The 27,089-nt window shown below is 38.7% G+C and overlaps 1 protein-coding gene across 42 annotated transcripts in view; it reads left to right on the top strand.

Moving 5' to 3' along the window:
* STAU2 (staufen double-stranded RNA binding protein 2) overlaps positions 1-27,089 on the top strand; it is a 332,176-nt gene that overhangs the window by 181,462 nt on the left and 123,625 nt on the right. For all 42 annotated transcript variants that reach the window (XM_028852747.2, XM_077943823.1, XM_077943834.1 and 39 more), the window contains one exon: positions 19,225-19,532. In XM_028852747.2, coding sequence (XP_028708580.2) covers positions 19,225-19,532 — 308 coding nt within the window. The remainder of the gene's footprint in view (positions 1-19,224; positions 19,533-27,089) is intronic.

Below are 27,089 nucleotides of genomic sequence, written 5' to 3'. Positions count from 1 at the left end.
GTTTGTTTTCCGTTAGCTTGGTAGATCTTCCTCCATCCCTTTATTTTGGGCTTATGTGTGTCTCTGTATGTGAGCTGGGTCTTGACTCTTTATCCAATTTGCCAGTCTGTGTCTTTGAATTGGAGCATTTAGCCCATTTACATTTAAGGTTAATATTGTTTTGTGTGAATTTGATCCTCTTGTTATGATGTTAGCTGGTTATTTTGCTCATTAGTTGATACAGTTTTTTCTAGCATCGATGGTCTTTACAATTTGGCATGTTTTTGCCATGGCTGGTACCGGGTATTCCTTTCCATGTTTAGTGCTTCCTTCAGGAGCTCTTATAAGGGAGGCCTGGTGGTGACAAAATCTCTCAGCATTTGTTTGTCTGTAAAGGATTTTATTTCTCCTTCACTTATGAAGCCTAGTTTGGCTGGATATGAAATTCTGGGTTGAAAAATCTTTTCTTTAAGAATGTTGAATATTGGCCTCCACTCTCTTCTGTCTTGGAGAGTTTCTTCCGAGAGATGTGTTGTCAGTCTGGTGGGCTTCCATTTCTGGGTAACCCGACCTTTCTCGCTGGCTGCCCTTAACATTTTTTTCTTCATTTCAACTTGGGTGGATCTGACAATTATGTGTCTTGGAGTTGCTCTTCTCAAGGAGTATCTTTGCGGTGTTCTCTGTATTTCCTGAATTTGAATGTTGGCCTGCCTTGCTAGGTTAGGGAAGTTCTCCTGGATAATATCCTGCAGAGTGTTTTCCAACTTGGTTTCTTTCTCCCTGTTACTTTCAGGTACACCAATCAGACGTAGATTTGGTCTTTTCTCATAGTCCCATATTTCTTGGAGGCTTTATTCATTTCTTCTTACTCTTTTTTCTCTAAACTTCTCTTCTCACTTCATTTCATTCATTTGATCTTCAATCACTGATACCCTTTCTTCCACTTGATCAAATCAGCTACTGAAGCTCATGCATGTGTCACATAGTTCTTGTGCCATGGTTTCCAGCTCCATCAAGTCATTTAAGGTGTTCTGTACAGTGTTCATTCTAGTTAGCCATTCGTCTAATCTTTTTTCAAGGTTTTTAGCTTCTTTGCAATGAGTTCAAACATCCTTCTTTACCTCGGGGAAGTTTGTTGTTACTGATCGTCTGAAGCCTTCTTCTGTCAGCTCGTCAAAGTCATTCTCTGTCCAGCTTTGTTCCATTGCTGGTCAGGAGCTGCATTCCTTTGGAGGAGAAGAGACGTTCTGATTTTTAGAATTTTCAGCTTTTCTGCTCTGGTTTCTCCCCATCTTTGTGGTTTTATCTACCTTTGGTCTTTGATTATGGTGACGTACAGGCGGAGTTTTGGTGTGGATGTCCTTTCTGTTTGTTAGTTTTCCTTCCAACAGTCAGGATCCTCAGCTGCAGGTTTTTGGAGTTTGCTGGAGGTCTACTCCAGACCCTGTTTGCCTGGGTATCACCAGCAGAGTCAGCAGAATAGCAAATATTGCAGAATGGTAACTGTTGCTGCCTGATCCTTCCTCTGGAACCTTCATCTCAGGGGGCACCCGGATGTATGAGGTGTCAGTCGGCCCTTACTGGGAGGTATTTCCCAGTTAGGCTACTCAGAGGTCAGGGACTCACTTGAGGAGGCAGTCTGTCCATTCTCAGATCTCAAACTCTGTGCTGGGAGAACCAGTACTGTCTTTAAAGCTGTCAGACAGGGACGTTTAAGTCTGCAGAAGTTTCTGCTGCCTTTTGTTTAGCTATGCCCTGCCCCAAGAGGTGGAGTCTACAGAGGCAGGCTGGCCTCCTTGAGCTGCAGTGGGCTCCACCCAGTTCAAGCTTCCTGGCTGCTTTGGTTTTTTTCAAGCCTCAGCAGTAGCGGACACTCCTCCCCCAGCCTCACTGCCACCTTGCAGTTTGATCTCAGACTGCTGTGCTAGCAGTGAGCGAGGCTCCGTGGGCATGGGACCCTCTGAGCCAGGCACAGGATATAATCTCCTGGTGAGCCGTTTGCTAAGACTTGGAAAAGCGCAGTATTAGGGTGGGAGTGTCCCGATTTTCCAGGTACTGTCTGTCACAGCTTCCCTTTGCTAGGAAAGGGAATTCCCTGACCCCTTGTGCTTCCTGGGTGAGATGATGCCCCGCCCTCCTCCGTGGGCTGCACTCACTGTCTGACAAGCCCCAGTGAAATGAATCCGGTACCTCGGTTGGAAATGCAGAAATCACCTGTCTTCCGCATCACTGACGCTGGGAGCTGCAGACTGGAGCTGTTCCTATTTGGCCGTCTTGGAACCTCCAATCAAAACATTTCTTTTAAATTATCTTCTGGAACTTTTATAGTTTCATTTTTTGAAATGTTGAAGTCTTGATCTGTCTGTTATTTATACTGAAAGTATGGACCCAACGTTATTCCCCACTGCATTGAGACTTCACTCTTACCATATACTAAGATTATGAACTTGGCATTATTCCAGACTTTCTATTCTCCTCTGTTCATCTAACTATTTATGTGCCAGTTTTAATCGTTGTCTTTTTTTTTTTTTTTTTTTTTTTGAGACAGGGTCTCGCTCTGTTTGCAAATCTCTGTCAGTTGTGCAGTGGCGTGATCATAGCTCATTGCAGACTTGAACTCCTGGGCTCAAGGGATCCTCTTGCCTGAGCCTTTCAAGTAGCTAATTCTACAGGGACATGCCACCACACCCAGCTTTTTTTCTCCCCCACCCCCGCTAGAGACAAAGTCTTGCGGAGTTGCTCAGGCTTGTCTCAAACTCCTGGCCTCAAGTCGTCCTGCCTTGGCTTCCCGAAGTGTTAAGATTATAGGCATGAGCCACTGCACCCAGCTTAATCATTGAGTGTTTCTTGTGTTTTAACATGAGTCAGTTTAAAGCAATGTGTGTTTAAACAAATGTGAATAAAAATGTACTTGGTCTATAATCTTCTTACACATACTACATGGAGTACAAGTAATTGAAAAGACAAAAATCTCCTTGCTTGGCAACAGAAATAAGAGGTGTGAGAGTAGTCAAAGCATCAATTATGAAGCACTAAAAGAAGCAACAGGGAGCTAACTGTATGGTTGAAAACTATTAAGGTTCAGGAAGGCAGTGTGGATAGTTTCCCTAAAACTTATTTGTATAATGTTAATGCATCATTCATTCTTTCGTTTGTTTAGAAAGTATTTATTCACTATATTGTACCCTTTTTGATACTATTGATGATTTCAGTAGTTTTTAAAGATGAAATTGCTTCTTGAAAGACGAGTCCATATAGAAGATAAACACCACCATCCCACCCAACTCCCCACTCCCCCCAACCCAGCAAATAAGAAAAGGTGGGATGCCTGTAATCCCAGCACTTTGGGGGCTGAGGTGGGCAGATTACTTGAGGTCAGGAGTTTGAGATCAGCCTGGCCAACACGGTGAAACTCCATCTCTACTAAAAATATGAAAATTTACCAGGCATGGTGTGGCACATGCCTGTAATTCCAACTACTCAGGAGGCCTAGGCAGGAGAATTGCTTGAACCTGGGAGGTGGAGGTTGCAGTGAGCACAGTTGTACCACTGCAGCCTGGGCCACAGAGTGAGTGAGACTTCATTTAAAAAAATAAAAAATAAGAGACAAGTGTTATTTGAAAAAAAATATCAATTTTTTAAATCTTTGTTTCTTTTGGTTTTCTTTTGAGGTGGAATTTTGCTCTTGTTGCCCAGGCTGGAGTGCAATGGTGCAATCTTGGCTCACCACAACCTCCGCCTCACGGGTTCAAGTGATTCTCCTGCCTCAGCCTCCCGAGTAGCTGAGATTACAGACATGTGCCACCACATCTGGCTAATTTTGTGTTTTTAGTAGAGATGGGGTTTCTCCATGTTGGTCAGGCTAGTCTCGAACTCCTGACCTGAGGTGATCTGCCCGCCTTGGCCTCTCAAAGTGCTGGGATTACAGGCCTTTTTTTTTAATCTTAAAAAGCAAAGCATGTAGCACAGTATCTGGCATTGTTGGTGCTCAGTATTTGAGCAAATGAAAGAATTACATTTTCACTTTTTCCCCCCCACTGTATTAATGATCTTTTGAGTAGTTTATAACATATAACAATTAGAATTCTAGGAATTTATGTATCATCCAGACCTGAGATACTCAGCGTGTTATTGTTGGACTCAATATAATAATGGTGAATAATTAGTATTTCAGCAACCTAATGGAAATAATACAGTTATTCTTAGTAGATTGCTTTGCTTTGGGTTAGAATTTTATTTGAATTCAGACCTCAAGATATTCTGAATCTCACGTTGGCAGTCTTGGAAAAATGATTTATTATTACTTAATAAATGCAGTCTGTCTGAAAGACAGATCCTTTAAGCATGGTATGCATAGAAGAAAAACAACATAAGGAGTCCTAAGTGTGAAAAGGTTGGAGAATGTCCAGCCTCATGTTTTATATACAGTAAAATTGAGACTCAGTTGTTTTTATAATAGGTCTAAAGACACTCTTATTTAAAGGTAGTGAAGACTTGAACTCATGTCTTCTGACTCCAGGGTCTCTGCAGTTGCCACTAGACAGCACCTGTATTTCTAGATATATCATTTGCTGATAATTAAAGGAAAAAAAGAGAATAGTGTTTTTAAGAAATTCCACTAAAATTAAGTATGCATTATTTTGAAAGAATGTTTTATATGTCATGTACCAGGATTTTTTATAAAACATTTAAGATGTTTTATTACATGGAAAATGTTCAAACTATTGTTTCAGATACCAGATTGATATTTGGGTGGATCATGTAAAAACACTAAATGGCTGAGAAACTGTGAAATGTTTGTTTTAACTATTATTACATCAGTGACACAGCCATCTACATTACTTGATTTTTCTTAAGATTTAAAAACTTTAGTAATAGTCAAATTTAAAAAACACTCAACAGGCTTTTTGGGTGATGTTATTCAAGTGTGTTCTTTTATTCCAAGCTTTCTGGTTCGTGTTAAGATGATTCATAGATTATTAGAGCTGAAAGAGATTTTCAAGTTCCTTAAGACTAATTTATTTTACAGATGAAGAAAACGTGATAAGGAGAATATCTGCTGCCTCAACTGAAACCCAGTTAGCTGGGCTCTAGTCTGCTGCATTTACCAATGCACTATTGTTGTTTTTACTTTATTACATTTTGTGTTAATACAGAACATTAGACTTCTTTTTTTGCTTTACCATTAAAAAAAAATAATTACAATAAGTTCTTTCTTAACATCATTGATAGGTTCTTAGAAACCACTACTTTAAGTGAAATGACATATAACGAATCAGTTTTACCATAGGTTGATTGATATAAACAAGAGTTAAGTTCTTATAACATATTTGTGATTAGAGAAATATCACCAAACTTCTCAATAAAGACCCAAATTGCAGTATTAAACATTGAAATAAATAATGAGCTTACACTTACAATTAAGAAAGTTTAATAAAAACAAGATAATTGTTTACTCAATGTGAGTGACGGCAGTCATAGTGGTGGTGGGTTAAATCGAAGAATAAATGTTTGCAAAGTGAAAGTTGTAAGGAGTACTTCCTACCACCACACAATTCAAAAACAAACAATAACAAATATAGTGGGCTCACTGAACTCTTTCGTACTGCGTTGTTTATTGTTGTGCATTTGTATGATGTATTCGTCTGTTCTCGCAGTGCTATAAAGACATACCTGAGACTGAGTAATTTATACAGAAAAGAGGTTTAATTGGCTAATGGTTCTGCAGGCTGTTCAGGATTTTGCTTCTGGGAAGGCCTCAGGAAGCTTACAATTGTGGCAGATGCCAAAAGGGAAGCAAGCACATATTCACATGGCCGGCAGGAGAGAGAGAGCAAGAGGTGCTACGCACTTTCAAACAGGCAGATCTTGTGAAAACTCTATCAGGAGAACAGCAAGGGGGAAGTCCGCCCCCATGATTCAATCACCTCCCACCAGGCCCCTCCTCCAACACTGGGAATTCCAATTCCACATGAGATTTGGGTACAGACACAAACCAAACCCTATTATATGATTATCATGCATTTTACAGATTTTAATTTTACATTAATTTATATTCATTTAGTCATTCATTTTCTAACCCACTTATTCCAGTTCAGGATTGAGGTTGGTCAGAGCCTATTCTAGCAGCTTAGGGAGCAGAGGCAAGAACCAACTCTGGACAGGTGCCATTCCATACCAGGACACGTGTGCGTGCGTGCATGCATGTGCACGCGCACACACACACATACACACACACACACGACACTCATACTGAGACAACTTAGACCTGCCAGTGAACCTAATGTGCATATGTTTTAAATGTGGGATGAAACTGGAGGACCTGGAGAAAACCTATGCAGATATGGGCAGAACATGAGAACTCCACATAAGACAGTGACCCCAGGTGGGATTTGATTTTTTTCTCATCAATATTATAACAAAATGATGTTGAACAAAACAACATTATTTGAGGACCCACTGAGTATATTTTCTTTTTTTTTAACTTTCTTTTTTTAAGTTCAGGGGTACATGTGCAGGTTTGTTATATATGTAAACTGTGTCATGGGGGCTTGTTATACAGATTATTTCATCAGCCAGGTATGAAGCCTAGTACCTGTTAGTCATTTTTCCTGATCCTCTACCTCTTTCCACCCTCCACCCTCTACCCTTCGATAGGCTCCAGTGTGTGTTGTTCCCCTCTATGTGTTCATGTGTTCTCATAATTTAGCTCCTATTTATAAGTGAGAACATGCAGTATTTGATTTTCTATTCCTGTGTTAGTTTGCTAAGGATAATGGCCTCCAGCTCCATCCATGTCCCTGCAAAGGATATGATCTCATTCTTTTTTGTGGCTGCATAGTATTCCATGCTGTATGGTACCACATTTTCAACAAATCGTGCTGGGAAAACTAAATGTCCCAGCTATTCAAAATATACTGGTTCTGTCAGCACTCCAAGTGAAGGAAGACAAAAATTAGTCCTTTGGGAAGCCCTTCAAAACCTAAAATGTTGGATGCACATTCTACTCATCTTTACCCCAGGGGAGAAGTTGTGATCTGGAATGCTGTCTCTTGGCACTAAGCTATGTGGCACTAAGCTATGCTGACTTAGGGGGCTACTGTGGGTAAAGTGAAATTGTTCTTAACATGTTTCAGTGTGGCCGTTCTTGGCTTTGTGCTCCTCTGGGGTACTGCAACTTCCTAACTGGATTCTGGAATTCTCAAAAAGGTATATTGGTTTGTATGTCATTGTTAAATCAATGTATGAGTGAGGAATAAGGGCTGGGACTTCCTGTTCTACCCTCTTGTTGGTGTCACCCAAGACTTCTTTTTTATTAAACTTTTTATTTTGATGGCCAGGCATGGTAGCTCACACTTGTAATCCCAATGCTTTGAGAGGTTGAAGTGAGAGGCCAGGAGCTTAAGACCAGCCTGGGCAACATAGCAAGATCCTGTCTCTACGATAAATTAAAATATAATTAATAAAAATTTTATTTTGAGAAAATTGTAGATGCACATGCAGTTGTAAGAATTAATATAAAGAGATCCTGTGGACACTTTGCCTTGTTTATCTCTGGTAACATCTTGCAGAACTGTAGTACAATGTCACAACTAAGGTATTATTATAAATATGATACAGAACAGTCCTGTCACCATAACAGGTTGCGCTGTTATAGCCATACCATCTCCCCCACCCCCAACCCTGGATTGAGTGGAAATTCTGGTCCCCATATGGTCTCCACTGACACCATAGTGAGGTGACCTTGTTCCCACTAGTTCTGATTCTCCTTTATTCTCTCCTGACACCACTCCAGCACGGAGGGGAGGGGGGATCCTATTACTGCTAGGTAGGGATAGAAGTTTAGTGTCCCTACATGATCTCCACTGACACTACTCAGTTTTTTCTGACACTGCCACATCAGGGAAGTTGGGGAGACTTGTTACAGCTTTGCAAGGGTGAAAGTCCCTCTCTGCCTTTGATACATAGATAAAAGTGGGAGAACAGGTTTTTTTGTGTGTATTTGGCTGGACTAAGGTGTGTTTTGTCTAAATTTTCTTCCTTGCTAGGCTGCTTCTTTCCTGGTTCTAAAAAGTGAATTTATTTTTACAAGAAAATTTAAAAATTGGATAAGTACTTAATATATATATATTTTATTTAAAATATATAGTTTTTGACATGGGGTTTTGCTGTGTTGCCCAGGCTGGTCTTAAACTCCTGAGCTCAAGGAGCCCTCCTGCCTTAGCCTTCCAAAGTGCTGATTGTAGGTGTGAGCCACTGTACCCCGCCCAGTACTTAATGTTTATACAGTTCCAGTTAGTTGTGTTTATTAACAGTATTGTGGAATCTTCCATAAGTTTCTGAATAATATATAGACTAATTTTTAGTAAATTGTTAAATCATAATTAGATCATGTAAGGAGAATTGTAAGAAAGTGTTTTGTGGGTTAAGTTCTTTCATCCTAAGGCTGTGCTTAAGTTTTTCTTTATGTGAACCTAATATTTGAAGTTACTTTCTTCCCACAAACAGAATTGTGAAAATGGCCAAGTGCATTATTTTTACATTTTTCCCAATGGGTGGTTTTACAATGAGAAAATCTCAGTCAGTCTGTCTCTCTCTTTCTGTCATTTTTAAAGAGACAGTGTGTCCAAGCTGGAGTGCAGAGATGCCATTACAGCTCACTGCAGCCTTGAACTCCTCTGCTCAAGGGATCCTCCTGCCTCAGCCTCCTGAGTAGTTGGGACTACAGGTGCATGCCACCATGCCCAGCTAAAGTTTTAATTTTTTGTGGAGACAGCTCCTTATTGTATAGCCCAGGCTGGTTTTAAACTTGTGGCCTCAAGTGATCCTCCTGCCTTGGCCTCCCAAAGTGTTGGGATCACAGGTGTGAGCCACTGCACTGGCCTCCATCTTTCCTTTTACTATGAGAGGAGAGACTGAGGTTCATCAAGCCTAGAAAATAGGTCTGAAATGAAGAAATGAAGTTCAATATCTTGACAGTTTCTTGTCTCTATCATGGTGTTAGAATATTTCAAGAATCCAAATGCCCAGAACTTCTTAAATGTATAGATACAAGAACAGTAGTTCTTGGTTTGTTATTTGTTTTACTACTGAAAGGTAGTTATACGTGCTGACTGTAGCCAGATGCCTGGATACTGGCCCCCACACCTGCCACTTACTGGCTGTGACTTTAAGCCAGTCATATTACCTGTGTTTCAGGGCCTTTAAGTGTAAAATAGGGATATGCATAGTCCCTACTTCTTGGGGGTCATTGTGAGGATTACTAAACTAATATATGCAAAGCATTTGGAACAAGCAATAGGAATCCTGGCAGAGGAGTGTTGTGGTGCAGTGTTTGGAAGCTGTTGCGGTAGACATTTCAGTATGTGTTTCTTCCTGCTGAGAGATCAGGTCACTTGTGTCATATGTCAGACTTGTTTAATCCAATTTTTGGTGTTTTTCTGTCTTAGGGAAATCATAACTAATGGAGTTTTTCTGAGAAGAAACAACCAAGGGTGATCTTTATTTTACGAGCAACATTTTAACCCCACTTAAATAAACTAAAAATTGAAGATGACTCATTATCCTCACAAGCTGCTCTCAAACATTTTCACAGCAACTTTTTTGTCTTACTTGGTAGAAGTAGTCACAGTGTGTCTTTATTGAAAAGCTGAGCCTTGAAAAGATTTCTACTAAATAAGCCAACCAAGTGAAATCTTCCTTATTATTAAGATGAGTGGTGAATGTGCTTCTGGGGAATTCCTGAACTCCCCAATCACTTCCATGCACCATACTGACTCTGAGTCATATACAATGTGCACTGCCCTTGTTGTGAAGTCAACCTATTTCAAACTATTTAGCGGCCCTTGTATCACTATTAATAACGCCTGTGCCAGACTGTTCTTTGATTTGCATGACTCATTTTGGGCTCCAGAATCTTCTTGTTAAAGAAAATTTCTGGCAAAAGTGTAAATTATTACATTTGTGTAAGGTTTAAAAAAAAAAAAAAAAGATGATTGATGAATTTATTCACCATACCCAGGTTCATATTGTTATCACATGCTTTTCATTTTCCTGTTTTAAAGAAAAAATAGCAGCCAGTCCTGAATTTGAAAACTCACTCACACTTTTATTTGACTAAGGTACAAGCTTTCCAAAGGCATTTCCCAGTTCATCATAAATTGATCTTTAAAACATTTTTGAAGAACCTTTATTGCTGTTGTTTCTGTTCATTTTTAGTGTTTTGAGGAATATGTATTATTTACTATTTTGTATTCCTCCTCCTTCCTCTCGGAGGTATGCTGGATGCTGTATCATGACCTGGGATTCTGCCTTTTTGGGGGCAAGACTGGACTGTGTGCATTTTCCCTGTGGTACTGTGTTCACCAAAAGGCAAACATCTTCCTGAAAAGTTCTTTGTCGGTAATTTTATTAATAAACATTCACCAAATTAAGAACCCTTCACATACATCATTATGTTAAATGTAGCAAAAAAAAAAAAAAAAAGATCAATAAAATGCACAAATTAACAAAATCAGTGCTTCTGTTCAACTTTAAGGGTAAGAACAAGGTTAATTTCACCACTGTTCAGGTTATGCTTTTTGAGCACATTAAAATGCATCATTTTGGCTGGGTGTGGTGACTCACGCCTGTAATCCCAACACTTTGGGAGGCCGAGGCGGTTGGATCATGAGGTCAGGAGATTGAGAACATCCTGGCTAACACGGTGAAACCTCGTCTCTACTAAAAATATAAAAAACTGGCCGGGTGTGGTGGCGCACGCCTGTAGTCCCAGCTACTCAGGAGGCTGAGGCAGGAGAATAGTGTGAACCTGGGAGGCGGAGCTTGCAGTGAGCTAAGATCGCACCACTGCACTCCGGCCTGGGCAACAGAGCAAGACTCCATCTCAAAAAAAAAAAAAAAAAAAATTCTGTTCAGTAATGACTGTTTTTTTAGTGTCTCTTTTTCGTTTCCAAGGTGATTCTGAAACTGATCTTAAGAAGAAATCTCTAACAAATTATTTACCTAGTTTTTGATTGTTTTCATTGTTTTGCTCTTAGCCAACATTTTCTCTTTTTAGTTGTCCACAAGAGTTTATTTTAAATTTTGCGTTGTTGATTTTTGACTTCATAAGTACTGTATATTTGGCTTAAAAATTAGGCAGAACTAAGGGTCTGAGGGTCTCAGCTGGAAGACCAGATTGGCAGTGAGCTGTATGTAAAAGAAGAGGTGGAGTCACATACAAATACTACCTGTTCCATTTGATCCCAACAACAGGGCAGCAGGAAGGGGGACTTCTGTAGCTCACATCAGTCTAGGAGCTAAAGAGCATGCCAAGGATGCATTTCACCTGTCCCTGACCTTCAGGGACATGACCATGGTGGTCCAGTAGGCTCCCTTGGGTCACACGTACTCTTACCTAATACGTGGCCTCAGGCTACCGTGGGAGAGAACAAGGTCCCAGCTATGAGGCCCGCGCTGCCATCAGGATCTCCCTTGCTTTCATGTAGCTAAAAGTCAAGCACCCAGAGCCTGGGGAGCCAGGGCCTGTGCATTAGGCAAAGGCTGTGAGCAAAGTTGTCAAGAAGCAGGCATTGCCAGTGCCAGCCCTGCTTATCCTCAGGGCTATATCTAGGACTGGTGCTGCCGCCAGTCCTTCCCACTTTGGTGTCCCCAGCACTGCGCTGTTCCGGGATCTCTATATTGAGGGAGAGGCCCAGAGCAGCATAAAACGGTGCTTTCAAAAAAACTTTTAAAAGTGTAATAATGGTAGGCTCACAAGAAGTTGTAAGAATGGTACAAAGAGGTTGCATGTACCCGTCACTCAGCTTCTTCCAGTGGCGATGTCTTATATAACTATAGTACATTTTCAAAACCAGGAAATTGTCATAATACAATGAACTAGACTACAGACCTTACTTGGAGCCTACCAGTTCTCATATAAATGATTTTTAAAAATCACTAAAGATGGATAATCATGCTATTGTTCATACTTTTCTCACATTAACAGTTTTGAACCAGAAGCCCCTGCTTCTAGTTCTTAAGAATTTTTAATTATAATTTTTTATTGTGAAAACCTCACTGTAGCAAAGTGAACCTGAGTATTATTGGATAGTCGGGTATTTATAAACAAATTTATAGTCCAACATTATTGAGGCATAAATTCAAGCTGGCAATTGAAACAAAGATTTTTTTTTCAAAGCTTTGCTGTGAAAAATGAAAAGAAATTATTTTATTGTGAAATAGCTATGCCTATTCCAAGGACTTTGAGAGAAACTGGGAGTTCCAGTGGAGTGGCATTAACCATTTGGATCAGTGGCATTATCTTTCTTGCTGCATTGGCTTGCCGTGTTTTAATACCTCTGATACCACTTGCTACTCATAAACATTTATCTTCTTCAGCATCTCTGAAAGAGTTACGACATCAGTGATAATTGAAAGGCAAGGTTCTCGAGTTCGCTTATAAAACCTTTTAAGAGTTCTCCAATTTAGAACTCCCCCTTCAACTCCTCTGTAAGAACTGGAGCTCCATAAAGATGCTCCGGGAAGATTTGTATGCCAGAGGATTCACATACCCATCTGAAAGAAGCACAGATCTACTGAGCAAAAACTTGTCAAGTGGGCATTTCTTATAAGATATCACAGTCCCTGGCAACTTTAGACCTTTAAAATCAGGTATAAACTCCATATACTTCAGTGAGATTTTGGTGAGCTTATCTCTGGAACATCTAGGGACAACCATCATGACATGGGTCATCCTTGGAGCCAATCTGGGCAAACCCCAGGCATTTACTTACTGGATTAAGCCTTAGGGGTTTGGAGCTGGTGGGATGTTGCATTTAGTTTCCTACCTGTTCTTTTAGGAGGCTATTTAATGTAATGGTTAAGTATTCAAACTCTAGAGTCAGACTGCCTGGAGTCAAATTCTAGCATTGCTGCTTATTATCCGTATGACCTTGGTAGAGTTTCATATCTTCTCCATGCTTCAGTATTTTTCATCTCTAAGGAAAATAATCATGCCCATTTCATATGGTTGTTATGGGAATTAAATGAGAAGTAAGGTACTAGAACAGTGCCCATGTTGTATCTGCATTGTAGCTGTGTACTGTGGTTATAGACTGTACCAAGATGGGAGCATCAAAGGCAAAATCAGGGACAAAAGATAGATAATGGCAGAATGGGTTCAGGACCTCTCCAGATAAAGGGTGAATGAATATAATGGATGTTACAAGCCTGAGCGAGGGAAGTGTAGTGGTTGAAGTCCATGAGCAAAATTGAGGTCAGAGAAGGCACAGACCTAAAGTAGTTACATGAGAAAAAGTTTATCCTGAGCAGTAACCAAACAAAAATAAATTAACAATGAATTATTGTAGAGTGGCAGTGATTATTTAGAGTAACTGAAACCCGTCCTGGGAGAAGTGTGGGAAAACAATCACATCCTACTAATAGAAGTATGAATTGGGGTAGTTTTTTGGGAGAAACCTAATTGGCAAAATAAATTTAAGGTCCTTAAATATGCATACCCTAAATTACTCTTTGATTCTACTTTTAGATCTTTATACTATTGTAAAGCAACTTAAATTTACAACAGGAAGATCCTAAATGAATTATGACCCATCCAAATACTGTTACTGATGTTCAAGTTAAAAGTCATTCAGTTCTTGACCACATAAATCTATGTCTTTATGCTGTTTCTATGACTAGTCTGTTAGTTGAACTCTGTAGAAAGTAATCTTGATATGTGAAGAAAAGTCGACTCAGGCTTTACTGTAGAATAAGAGAGCCTGAACTCCACGTTCTTATGCTGTGAGGTAATGCCTCTCTAGAGTGTGGAGAGCATTTTTGTTGCTTTATAATATTGCTATTGGCAAACCCATTAGTCCTGTATAATAACAATACTGAAGTAATGCTGTTAAGTTTCTTGATTTTTTAAAATTGAGTATAGAAGTTAGAGTTGTAACATTTAAGTTATTCTTTAAAATATATATAATGTTTATGCAGATAGTAAAAAACAAAAATCAGTAATATGACACTCCATTTATCAAATTGGCAAATTTTATTTACAACTTTATTGAGGTATAATTGAAGTATAATAAACTGCACATAATGTCTACAGTTTAATCAGTCTTGACATTTTCATCTCCCCAAAAGATTTCTCATGCCCTTTTGCAATCTGTCACTCCCACCAGCTCTACTCCTCAGACAATCACTGACCTGCTTTCTGTTACTGTTGATAATTGGCAAATTTTTTTTTTTTTTTTGAGGCGGAGTTGCCTGGGCTGGAGTGCAGTGGTGCGATCTTGGCTCACTGCAACCTCCGCCTCCTGGCTTCAAGCGATTCTCCAGCCTAAGCCTCCAAAATAGCTGGAATTACAGGTGCCGGCAACTATGTCCAGCTAATTGTTTGTATTTTTAGTAGAGACGGGGTTTCACCATGTTGACTAGGCTGGTCTCAAACTCCTGACCTTGTGATTCGCCAGCTTTGGCCTCCCAAAGTGCTGGGATTACAGGCATGAACCACAGTGCCCTGCCTTAAGATTTTTAAATAGTAATTTCCAATATCAAAATAGGAAACAAGGTACTTTCATGTGTCTCTGTGGGAGTCTGATATTGGTATAACTTCTTTGGAGGGCAATTTGTTAGTGTCAAAAACCCTAAAATATCCTTTCAGCTAGCAATTCCGCTTCTAACTTGAGGAAATAAATTTTCTTGTGAATAAGAATTAAGTTATAAGAATGTTCATCACTGTGTTTATAATTGCAAAAAACTGGAGATAGATGTCCGATGATATGGAATTGTTTAAAGAAACAGTTCCCTGTAATCCCAGCACTTTGGGAGGTAGAGGCAGGCAGATCACGAGGTCAGGAGATCAAGACCATCCTGGCTAACACAGTGAAACCCTGTCTCTACTAAAAATACAAAAAATTAGCCGAGCGTGGTTCAGGCGCCTGTAGTCCCAGCTACTCAGGAGGCTGAGGCAGGAGAATGGCCTGAACCCGGGAGGCGGAGCTTGCAGTGAGCCAGGATCGCGCCACTGCACTCCAGCCTGGGCGACAGAGGGAGACTCCGTCTCAAAAAACAAACAAACAAACAAAACAACAGAAACAGTTCATATAATGAAATTTTATACTTTTAGTATTAGCAGTAGAAATATATTGTTTTATAAACAATGACAGGATCATATGGTATTCCTATGTATTTAAGTTGTTTTTTCAAGTAAACAACAGCTAAAAAGTGCATAGATAAAACAGGATTAAAAACATATTTTTAAAGCAAAATGTTGCAATTAATGTTCTCTGGCTGATGAAATTTATCTTAATTTTTTCCTGTGCATAATGTTTTCTTGTAAAAAAATATTGAAATTTTTTCCCCATTATAAAAAAACTAACACATGTTAATGTAGAGAATTTGAAAGCTAACATAAAGGAATAAAGAAAATACATAAAATAGAATTGATATACAGTCATCCCTTGATATCCATGAAGACCTTGATATCCATGAAGAATTGGTTTCAGGACACCTTATAGATACCCAAATCCACAGATGCTTAAGTTCCTGATAGAAAATGGCATCATATTTGCATATAACCTATGCACATATTCCAGTATACTTTTTTTTTTTTTTTTTTTTTTTTTTTTGGAGTCTCACTCTGTCGCCCAGGCTGGAGTGCAGTGGCTGGATCTTGGCTCACTGCAAGCTCCGCCTCCCGGGTTTACGCCATTCTCCTGCCTCAGCCTCCTGTGTAGCTGGGACTACAGGCGCCCGCTACCTCGCCCGGCTAGTTTTTTGTATTTTTTAGTAGAGACGGGGTTTCACTGTGTTAGCCAGGATGGTCTTGATCTCCTGACCTCGTGATCCGCCCGTCTCGGCCTCCCAAAGTGCTGGGATTACAGGCTTGAGCCACCGCGCCCGGCCTCCAGTATACTTTAAATCTTCTCTAGAGTATACAACATCAAATATGATGTAATTAGTTTTTGAATTTGTATTGTTTTTTATTGTTGCATTGTTATTTTTTATTGTGTGTGGGGTTTTCTGTTGCTGTTTTTGTTGTTGTTATTGTTTCTCTTTGCAAATATTTTCTGTTCACGGTTGAATCCAGGGATATGGGACTTATGCATGCAGAGGGCTGTCTGTATTATTTTAAGCTATTTAAAGGTTTTTTTAAAAAACTTACAAAACTCTTTTATACTTAATGGCATCAGGATAAAGTTCCCTCTACCTTGGCCCCTGTGTGCCCCCACCTGCATTTGCAATTCTGACTCTCTGTATGCTCTTGTGATAAGGCATGGCCTGAGGTTTCCTAGAACACGAACTCTCCAGGTCTCTGCCCTTGCTCCTGCTGGCCATCTGTTATCAGTCCTCTTCCTCCTTGGCTGTATTCTCCTCATCCTTTGAAATTCACTGTCATCATCATCTCCAGCAAGCCTTCCCTGAGCTTTTAGCACTTCTCCTTTCCCATTCCCACTGCTCTCTCCACCCATCTCTAGTGAGACCCCTATCACATTGTATTATCCATTTTCATTCCGCCCCTGATAGACTGAGCATGACTTGAGGTCTGGACAGTATTGGTTGGTAGGATGCCTGAAGCTTAACTAGCACAGTAGCAGTTGGAGCTCAACTAAGAGGGTATGTGCATGTGTGTAATCGAACGATAGAAATAAAGATGTGTTGGAATCAGACAGCCTGGAGTATTGGATATATCTGTGTGACTGGAGCATGGGATCTTCATGAAATATTTAGTAGACAAAGATAGAGAGATAAGTAGGAGAGAGATTATTAAGGGCTTCCTAGGTTATCCTAAGGAGTTTGGGTTCTCTAGTGTAACTGATAAACTGGTGAAAGACCTTTAAGTAAGAGAATGTTCTAGCCTTGGCAAGATGGTAGAATAGGAGGTCCTGGAACACAGCAATTCAATAATAATTTATAGACAGATTTTCTTTATGAGAAATCCAGAAACCAGTTAAGAGGCTCCTGTATGCCAGGTGAGCATGAAACCAGCCAGATCTTAATTAGCAGGGCCATACAGTCAAGACAACTACCCCCCACCCCCAGCTCCCAGCTTCTTTCTGCCTGGAAGGGGAAAGATGTATACTATGCATCCAATGCTTTAGCTTTTCTGGGGCTACCCAGAAGACTGGCTTCTGTCTGGCAAGTCTCAGAGTGCTGACAGGACATGGCATATTTTAGCAACCCCGGGGCCAATGAAGACAGAGATGGCTGGTGGTGGTGGTCACTATCCCCTGCTCAGCCCAGCACAAAGCTAATAGTTGAAAAGCTCCAGCTTTCAGCTTTTTCCTGGAGAGTCAAAGAGGTGTGCCATGTATCCAGTGACCCAACTTATCTGGGAGTTGCCTGAAGAATTGGCTTCAGTCTTGCTTGTCTCAGAGCTCTTATGGAACTGAGACAAGCAAGGGACTGATGCTTGGGGACTGCCAAGAACAAAGAAAGTGGATTACACTAGCATAAAAGTTTGAGAGGCCTCCAGAATCTCTGTCCAGGCTGATTGGTTAGGATCTTCTCCAGTATGAGGCCAGTTTATGAATCCTAGGGGAAGTGGTTGTCTTATGTAGTGTGCAGACACAAACACAGAGAATCACGGAAAAGTGAAGAAACAGGAAAACATTTTCTAAATAAAGGAATGAGATAGATCTCAAGAAACTGACCCTAGTGAAATGGAGATACATGATTTACCTGACAGAGAATTCAAAGTAATCCTTATAAACATTCCCACTGAGGTCTGGTGAACAATGCATGAAAAAAAGTGAGAATTTCAACAAAAAGAAAACTTTTAAAGGTACCAAGCAGAAAGCATGGAGCTAAAGAATACAATACATTGAAAAACTTACCAGAGGGATCCAATAGCAGACAATGTCAAGCAGAAGAAAAGATCATCAATCTCAAAGACAGGTCACTGGAAATGACTCAGTCAGAGGAGAGTTGGGCTAGCCTCCAGCATTTCCCAAAGGGTTAGCTGTTTTATTCATGCTATGTCAAAGGCTTGGACATAAAGTAAACTTGGAATCCTGGGTTAAACCAAGTTGAATAGATTTTTGTTCTTTGAGGTTTCTGATTCTTCACTATGCTAATGTGTATTTTTAATTTCGCAAAAGGCATTTGTATTATGTAATTTGCATTATTTTCAATTTTTATTTATCATGGAACCATTTTCTTTGGGGACTATGTTATAGAACACATTTTGGGAAATGGACACTGAGAATACTAGCAGCAGAGAAACACTGAAAGCTTGAATCAGAAGGTTAGCATCAGGAGAGGAAGGGGCAAGAACAGGGAATTAAGTTGTGTCTCTCAGAGCACATCTCTGTGAGTGGTGACTTACCAATAATTTTAAAAGATAATATCATTTGAAAATTATATCTGATCAAAAGACATTAGAATAAGCAGGTTGAAATGTGGTTTGAAACTTCTCTGAGACAAATGATAGTCAAAGGAAAGTGTTTCTCTAGTATGGTTTGAGCTCCATCAGCTGATGACACAGCCCCCACTCCTCTTGATGGACAGAGGACAGAACCTGTCCATGGCCTGGCTTGAATTAATGCACTAGATAATCCCTACAATGGTCAAATTCTTGAGATGTTTGAGCAACATGATAACTACTTGCTTGTGAGTAAATCAGAGATGGTTGCCAGGAGTCTAGGTCGGGTCATGAGCAGCTACATGGTGGTATGAGCAAAGCGAGTTAGAGACAGTGCTAGTTTTGAGATGATACCCATTTGCTTTTTTATGTGTTTGTGAGTTAGAGTTGTCTGTGGGACATCCTTGTGGAGGTGAGAGGACCACTGGGCTGTTGAATACATGCATTTGTACCTCCAAAGAAATTTGGTCTGATTAAGCCTTTATTTTACCTGATGTGCCTCAATTGCTCTATGTGTTGGGGTTTCATGCCTCTTTTATGAGATATAAAATATTAAAATGCAGGGTGAAGACACTGCACATTCCCAATTTTCTCCCCCAGTGTACTTCCACACATCAGTTTCCCTTGTCCCTTTATAGCTTCCCTACTACACACAAGTCCCATTGAAACCACTTTTTTTGGATTTTTTAAACTTCTAATTTTAGGAAAATTGAAACAGACATTATTCACCTTTTAATAGAAACTGCAGTTGCCTCTACAGTATGACAAAGATACTTGATTGCCAGTATTTCTCATTTCTTTGTTACTACACCAAGTAAAGCCATTGAGTTAATACTATAACGTGTTTTTATTTTAATTAAGTGGAATAACAGTGTTCTTCATTTTATTTATAGCTCCAAAAGGAATTCTTCATTTGTCTCCTGATGTTTATCAAGAGATGGAAGCCAGCCGCCACAAAGTAATCTCTGGCACTACACTGGGCTATTTGTCACCCAAAGATATGAACCAACCTTCAAGCTCTTTCTTCAGTATATCTCCCACATCGAATAGTTCAGCTACAATTGCCAGGGAACTCCTTATGAACGGAACATCTTCTACAGCTGAAGCCATAGGTTTAAAAGGAAGTTCTCCTACTCCCCCTTGTTCTCCAGTACAACCTTCAAAACAACTGGAATATTTAGCAAGGATTCAAGGCTTTCAGGTATGAATTAAAAGCAAAAACAAAAAAAACAGAACAATTCATTAGCCTCAGATCCTTCATCTCTATCCATCACAAGGCTCATTCTTGCCTGCTAGTATGGCCTACATGCCACTTACATTTTAAGTTATTTAGGAACACAAAGGACAGACAAAAAAAGAGCCGTATGCACATGCCTCATTTTCTCTTATTTTTGATCTGTCTAGTAATTCTTTTGCTGCCTGTCTCTTCGCCATTTTCCTTCTTCTTTTTCTTTTTCTTTTTTAAGCATTTTTCATACTCTTCACTGTCTTCCACTTGGTCTTGATTAGGTGCATCTATCTCTTCACTCTGTCTTCCACAAACAAAAATTCTGCCTTCAGACATTTGGTGTTAGTATTTCACCCTCAGTTCTCCCTTTTTTTACATAAGGATTGAATTTCTTTTTATGATGATTTTACCTTTATTGTAGTTTTGAATTTTGCATTCTGTTGCTAGTATTGATTCAGGTACACCATTAAGATACAACATTCTAGAAGTCTGTTACCTTAGGAGTTAATTAAACATGATATTTGAAGAATAATGAAATGCTTTATAGTTGTTTGAGGCATAACAATGTGTATTTGTTTTACTGGATCATGTTTTGAACTGACTAGGGAGGGTAGCATCTGCCTCAGATGGTACCAACAATTCTGTTTCACTGGGTAGTCTAAAACTAGCTTATAGTTTAACTTAACTTGTGTATGTGACTTTAGGGATGGAAACTTGTTTTCCCCTATTTATTCTTTGTTTCCTTTTGGAAAAAACCCCACAAAAATCAGCACTCCTTTATGGATACATCGGAACTTTTAAAAGAATTGTTAACTCTAGGAAAGGGAAATATCTGTCTTGATTTCTTAGTTGCCTTGAAAATCATGTACTGAACTGTAACCGCTAACTTGACTGGATGAACTACAGCTTGTGTGTAGAGAGAGTATTGCTTTCTCAGATTTCACTGTTTTCATCTCCTTTTCCATCTTAGTCTTTATTCCTTAAGACCAAAAACTGTAATATCCTTTAGAAATGCTCTAGAAGATCTGTATTGTGTAGAATGATCATGTATTTATAAAAATTTTACAAGTCTAGATTATAAAATGAAAAAGAAGGTCATGTGTTTTGGGGGGTATTTTGCATGTTTGGATTTTTTTTTCCCTTCACCGAACCCTTCTGATTCTTTCAAATTATTGCCAGGTAGTTGTTAGTGTTTTTAATTGGACTCTTAATATGAACTTAAAGAAGCTGTTACCAGTTATTGGCTCTGTCATCTGAAATTTTAACCACTTAATTTAAAGTTATAATTTTAGAATTTGTTTTTGTTGTTTTACCTTGAGAAATACAATAAATCACTGTTAAAAAAGATCTCGATTTATATAAAGTACTGGAAAAAAGCTAAGTAATTTTTAGTTCTGTCTATAATCTGCATAGGATGAATTAGAAATAAATTGTGATGAAAAGAAATTCACTGCTTATTTATGAATCTAGTCATTTAGAAATGTCTGAGAGTAACACTGCATTCTTATAGAAACAAAGCACAAATTGCATTCAAGCTCTGAATTGATTTTTTGCTTGGAGCTATTGTTACAGTAGATGTAATTTTGCTACCGGAACATCTTAATTTTTTAAATTTGTTTTTATTTCTAAGCTCTTGGCAATGAGAGTAATTATAATTTTAACATATCTTCACTGTAGTCAACACGTAGAGTCTGCTTCCCTCATTATTGCATTGCTTAAGCCTTTTTAAAAAGCTTATGCTGACAAAATACACTCTTTTTTTGTGGACACGTTATACGTTTCCAAATCTGTGTATTGTGATTTTTACATACTAATGAATATAAACAGGTGATTTTAAAATATTACTGTGCTTCCTTGGTTGAATGAGCTGGTGTTGATGTAAAATACTGTGTCACTGATGGACCACTACCTGCAGCTAAGCAGTGAGCAGAATCTCTGGGAAATGGCTTAGTCCGGCCACATGCGTAGCCCTTCTTCATAATGTCGCAGCAGAAGGTTCTTTGTGGTTACCCTCTCAGGTATATTTACCTGGTAGAAAAACATGTGGATTGTTTCTGTTACTTAAATGTTTTAATTGGACTGCAGATTAGAAATTGTAGGACCAGCTTGTTACAGATTATGTGCTATTCTGTTACTTTTATTTCGGAAACTTAAACACAATAAATTCTTTTTCTGTGTTTCTAGGTTAGAACTTTTTTATTTTATTGCAAACTGAACAGATACTATTGCTTATTGAATATTGTGTAAACCCTTCTTTGGCTGTCCTTGCCCATTCCAATTTGATTTAAGCCTACTAGAGTCATTGTATGTGACAGCTATATTGTATTACAAAGTAAAAATATGTGAGTGTATTGAAAACAAAGTTGTTTTAACTTTTAATTTTGTTTCATCACCCAGTCTTTAATTTGAATTTATAAATTACAGAAAGCTACTTTGATCAACTGAATGTAGGTATCCAAGCTCAAATTCTTTTAAACCTACAAAATAGGTAAAATTATTATACAATTAAAGTTATTAATAAAACTGACTTAAGAGAGCAGAATGTGACTGGACACTTACACATTCTCAGCAGTTCTTTTATTCTTGTTTGGTCTCACCTAAAGTTTTTATCGTATTTTAGAATCAAACCTTTTGGATCTCTGTCAGAAATGAATGTTTATTTCTTTCAAATATTATCAAGTATTAATACATTTTGTTTATATTCTTTTAAATGTTTTATTTAATAGTTCTGTGAACTTCAGACTTTGTTGTTCAGCCTAATCGTATGCTTCTGTAACTTCTACACATTTTATAAGAACTCATTCAAAATTGTAGTCCTACATAGTGTTTCAGGGTTCCTTATTGTGTACTCTTTTATTACAATGGCAAAATGTTTCAAAATCATTCAGCTTTTTAAAAAAACTTACTATGCAAAAGACACTCTTGAAATGCTGTGCATTTGAACTGAAGTGAAAGAATTTGTTTCATGTTGTACTTTGCATTATTCTACGTTTTCACATCTTTAATATGCTTTTCTATGCTAATTAGATATAAGTGGTTTCTTTGTTTAAACTAGTCATTAAAAATTAGGTTGAAAATGAAAGTGGATTATTTTAGTAAATCATCCCTTCTAGATGGATTTCATTTCAGTTTGCTATTCTTTGCCTCTTCTGTGAGCATCATCCACTGAAACAGTGTTGTTTGTGAAACCTTCCGAGTATAGTATAACAAACTAGGTTTTTTTCCTCACATAAATAATATAAAGAAACACTTAGTTGGTGTTTTAGTTAAACTATAATTAGTTTATTATCCAAAATCAAGGAGTGTTTTATGGAGGGGCATTTCATTATTGTATTATAATCATGCCGTTTCCAGCAAGATGAGACTGTCCAGTTAAATTAAAATTTTCCTTTTCAAATATAATTCATGGTTAATACATTTCAACTGATATGCCTCCTTTTGTGGAGTTCAATATGATAATAGCAGGTTTTTGTAGCCACAGGCTTCTTTTAATTATTTATTTTTTAACAATATGACTTTAGCTTAGATTACATTGGGATGGGGCTGGTGGAAGTCAAGGGTGGTGGCTGGTCTCCCTGAGAATCTGAGAATCAACCTTTCTCCTATTTATTCTTATCTCTCCTATACCTCATGTTTTCCAATCGGTATAGTTATCATCAAGGTGGCTATTTGCAGCAGCTTTTTTTTTTTTTAGAATAAGGTATTCATTTTTGTTAAGAGATCAATACAAGTACAACTTTGTAAATTTCTCTTAGGATAATATGGAGAAAGAAATAATGCATGTACATACACACCCACACTTAGGAATATAGTTGTCTCTTGGTATCTACAGGAAGGATTGGTTCTAGGACCCCCAAAGATACCAAAGTTCATGGACGGTCAAGTCCCTTATATAAAATGTTGTAGTATTTACATATAAACTACACACATCCTCCCTTATACTTTAAATCATGTCTAGATGCCTCATAATACCTAATATAATGTAAATGCTATATAAATAATTGTTATACTGTATTGCTTTTTTGTGTTATTTTTAAATTCTTTTTTAATATTTTTGATATTTGGATGCATAGCCCATGGATATGGAGGGCCCAACTGTGTGTTTTCCCTCATTTTAAATTTGTCATTGAAACATAACTTACTGTGTTGCCTCTGAGACCAAATGTTCATGTAGGCTATTAAACAAATGTATAAAAGCGTAAGAAATTACTTACACTACAATGAGCAAAACACATTTCTGGATTTGGTCAGCAGATGCTGCTCTGATTTGCCATTAAAATCTTAAAAATTCTTAGAAAGCTCTCTTAAATTTGACCTCTACTACCTTCCAAGGACCCTGGAGAGATCTAAGTATGTGTTAGAAGTCTCCTGAAGGCTTGGTCTTCCTTTAGTGACATTAACACTCAGGTTTGTTCTTCCAGTGGGCAGCCCCAGTTTATGCAAAGCGACCTGTTTTATCTGGAATCTTTAGACTTTGATACGCAGGCCAAAGTCCAAGGGATATGCAAACATAACACACACCTGAACTTCCATAAAAACCAGCAGAATTGTAGATCAACTCATTTTACTGAAATTTTAAACCCTGTAAAAAAAAAAAAAAATACTACGTTTGAAGAAGGAAATCCTGGTGCATATAAAAACCACAATGAGTAACAGTAATACAGGTAAGAATCAAGCAGGCCTTGAGCAAAACAGTCCATTATTACTGCATAAACTATTCGGGTCTAACCACCCACCCTATATTGCTGTGATACTCATTTGGAGACTGTATGCACCAGTGCATACGTAGTAAGACACACAAGATACTTAAACAAAATATAAGTAATATACAAACACAGTAAGAGCTGTTCCAACCAAAGAAACTTTAATATAGATCTGAAATGAGCCATCATGGTGCAGAAAAAGATGATTATCATTTTGTGTCCTTCCCAAGTAGAACTGATAACCTTTTCTGTTTGTATCAGAAGAGATTTCAACTCAACATGAAAATTCTACTACTTGGAATTATTTGAAAAATCAAGTATTTGAAGGAAGAAATTATTTTTCATATAAAGATGTATTACATTTCCTTTTGCTAGAAAAGATTGGCAATGATGTGATTTTTCATTTGATGACATATAATTAATTATAGTACTCTTCAGGTGGATGGCAGCTATATACCTATACTCATTCCAAGTCATGTTGAAGTGACTCCAGCATTTCCCTTTCTCCAGAATCCAGCTATATCTAAGGAGATTTTTTATTTTCCCACAAATGACAGTGGCTGAAATTTCATATGTATTGTTCTTTTCTCACCCAAGGCAACTCTTAAGAAAGAACAGTATGTGGAATGCTGCATGTAAAAGATTTTACATACTCAAAAAAATCGCTCTGACATAATAGGGGCCTGCATTTAGGGGATATATGGATAAACTAGGGAGGAAACTGACAGTTATTGATGGACTCACATATCAGATAGTGAAGTAGGCATTACATATATTATTTCAGAATACCTGGTATGTTTTTGCCTACAAATCTTTATTTTATTTTGAAAAAAGCTATTGTGTAATGTTTGAAGACTAGTCCCTGTAAGTAGGACTAATGTGTGGTGGTGGCCCATAGTCTTCTGGATATTGGTTTGTTTTTGTCATAGATTTCATTAATAAATTTATTTATGCCCTCAACTATATATACAACTGAGTAAGCCATTTAAGAATTCTGACTCCTTGACTGGGCATGGTGGCTCATGCCTGTAATCCCAGTACTTTGGGAGGCCAAGGCAGGCAGATCACTTGAGGTCAGGAGTTTGAGACCAACCTGGCCAACATGGTGAAACTCTGTCTCTACCAAAAAAAAAAAAAACTAGCCAGGCATGGTGGCAGGTGCCTGTAATTTGAGCTACTGGGAGACTGAGGCAGGAGAAGTGCTTGAACCAGGGAGGTGGAGGTGCAAAGCCAAGACCCCGCCACTGCACTCCAGCCGGGATGACCCTGTTTCAAAAAAATAAATAGGGCTGGGTGTGGTGGCCTACACTTGTAATCCCAGCACTTTGGGAGGCCAAGGCGGGCGGATCACGAGGTCAGGAGATCGAAACCATCCTGGCTAACACAGTGAAACCCCGTCTCTACTAAAAATACAAAAAATTAGCCAGGCGTGATGGCGGGTGCCTGTAGTCCCAGCTACTTGGGAGGCTGAGGCAGCAGAATGGCGTGAACCTGGGAAGCGGAGCTTGCAGTGAGCCAAGATCGCACCACTGCACTCCAGCCTGGGCGGCAGTGCGAGACTCCATCTCAAAAAAAAATATAATATTAATAATAATAAATAAAAATTAAAAGAATTCTGACTCCTTTGAGATGGAAGGGACTTTAGATTTTATTCTAATATAAAATTTTATATGTAAACACATTTGGGAGTACATACGTAAAATATCATATTAGTAATGTAGTTTACTTGTTTTTACTTGATTTTAAACCCTGACAGATTTTAGGTTCTAGAAAGTTCTGCCATCTTAACATAGTCACATCAAAAAGCAGATATAACTATCAAAGAAAACATATTTGAAAAACTTTCAAATTTTTTTTTATCTGTAGCATTATCTCTTTTTTTAAAAAAAAGCATAAGAAAAGAACAGGCCAGATGAGGTGGCTCACACCTGTAGTACAGCCTGGGCAACAGACAGAGCAAGACTGTGTCCCAAAATAAAGTCTAGAATCAAGTCCTAAAATGGAACATTTGAACCATTGCTGGAAAACAGTGCTAGGTTTACAGTTTGAAAAACTCTTACTTAGGGAAAGATAGGTGGTAGATAGTATATTGTGAAGAGGTTTTCATAATTTCAGCATGTATATGAAGAATTAGATGGATATGAAGTTAATCTGCCCATGGAATGCCATCCCATTGAACACTGGAATTGATTCAACTGAAGCACAGGACATGGAACATTTGTTTACTCACACTGGGCAGTACTCACTAAGGGCCTACAAATGCTGGGTAGCATGCTAAACATTGGACATGGGGAGTTATGGTCAAGTTGGAGACTGATAGGCAAATAAAATCAATATGCGGAAGAAGATAACCCATGGCCACAAATTAATTCTATCTCCTGGGATCAGTGCTCAAACATTACACAATGGTCTGATAAAAATAATTAAATGTTTGTAGCATGGTGCAAGAAATTATGTATGTAATGCCTACCCCACATAATAAATGACATAGTAACTATAACCTGATAACTGTTAACTCGAAGTGTAGTTAGTGATATCAAGAATTGTGAGTGGAGGCCGGGCGCGGTGGCTCAAGCCTGTAATCCCAGCACTTTGGGAGGCCGAGACGGGCGGATCACAAGGTCAGGAGATCGAGACCATCCTGGCTGACACGGTGAAACCCCGTCTCTACTAAAAAATACAAAAAACTAGCCGGGCGAGGTGGCGGGCGCCTGTAATCCCAGCTACTCGGGAGGCTGAGGCAGGAGAATGGCGTTAACCCGGGAGGCGGAGCTTGCAGTGAGCTGAGATCCGGCCACTGCACTCCAGCCTGGGCGGCAGAGCGAGA

This window comes from Macaca mulatta, chromosome 8, assembly GCF_049350105.2.
Source record: "Macaca mulatta isolate MMU2019108-1 chromosome 8, T2T-MMU8v2.0, whole genome shotgun sequence".
Lineage (NCBI taxonomy): Eukaryota > Metazoa > Chordata > Mammalia > Primates > Cercopithecidae > Macaca > Macaca mulatta.
This window is presented reverse-complemented; position numbering and strand designations above follow the sequence as displayed.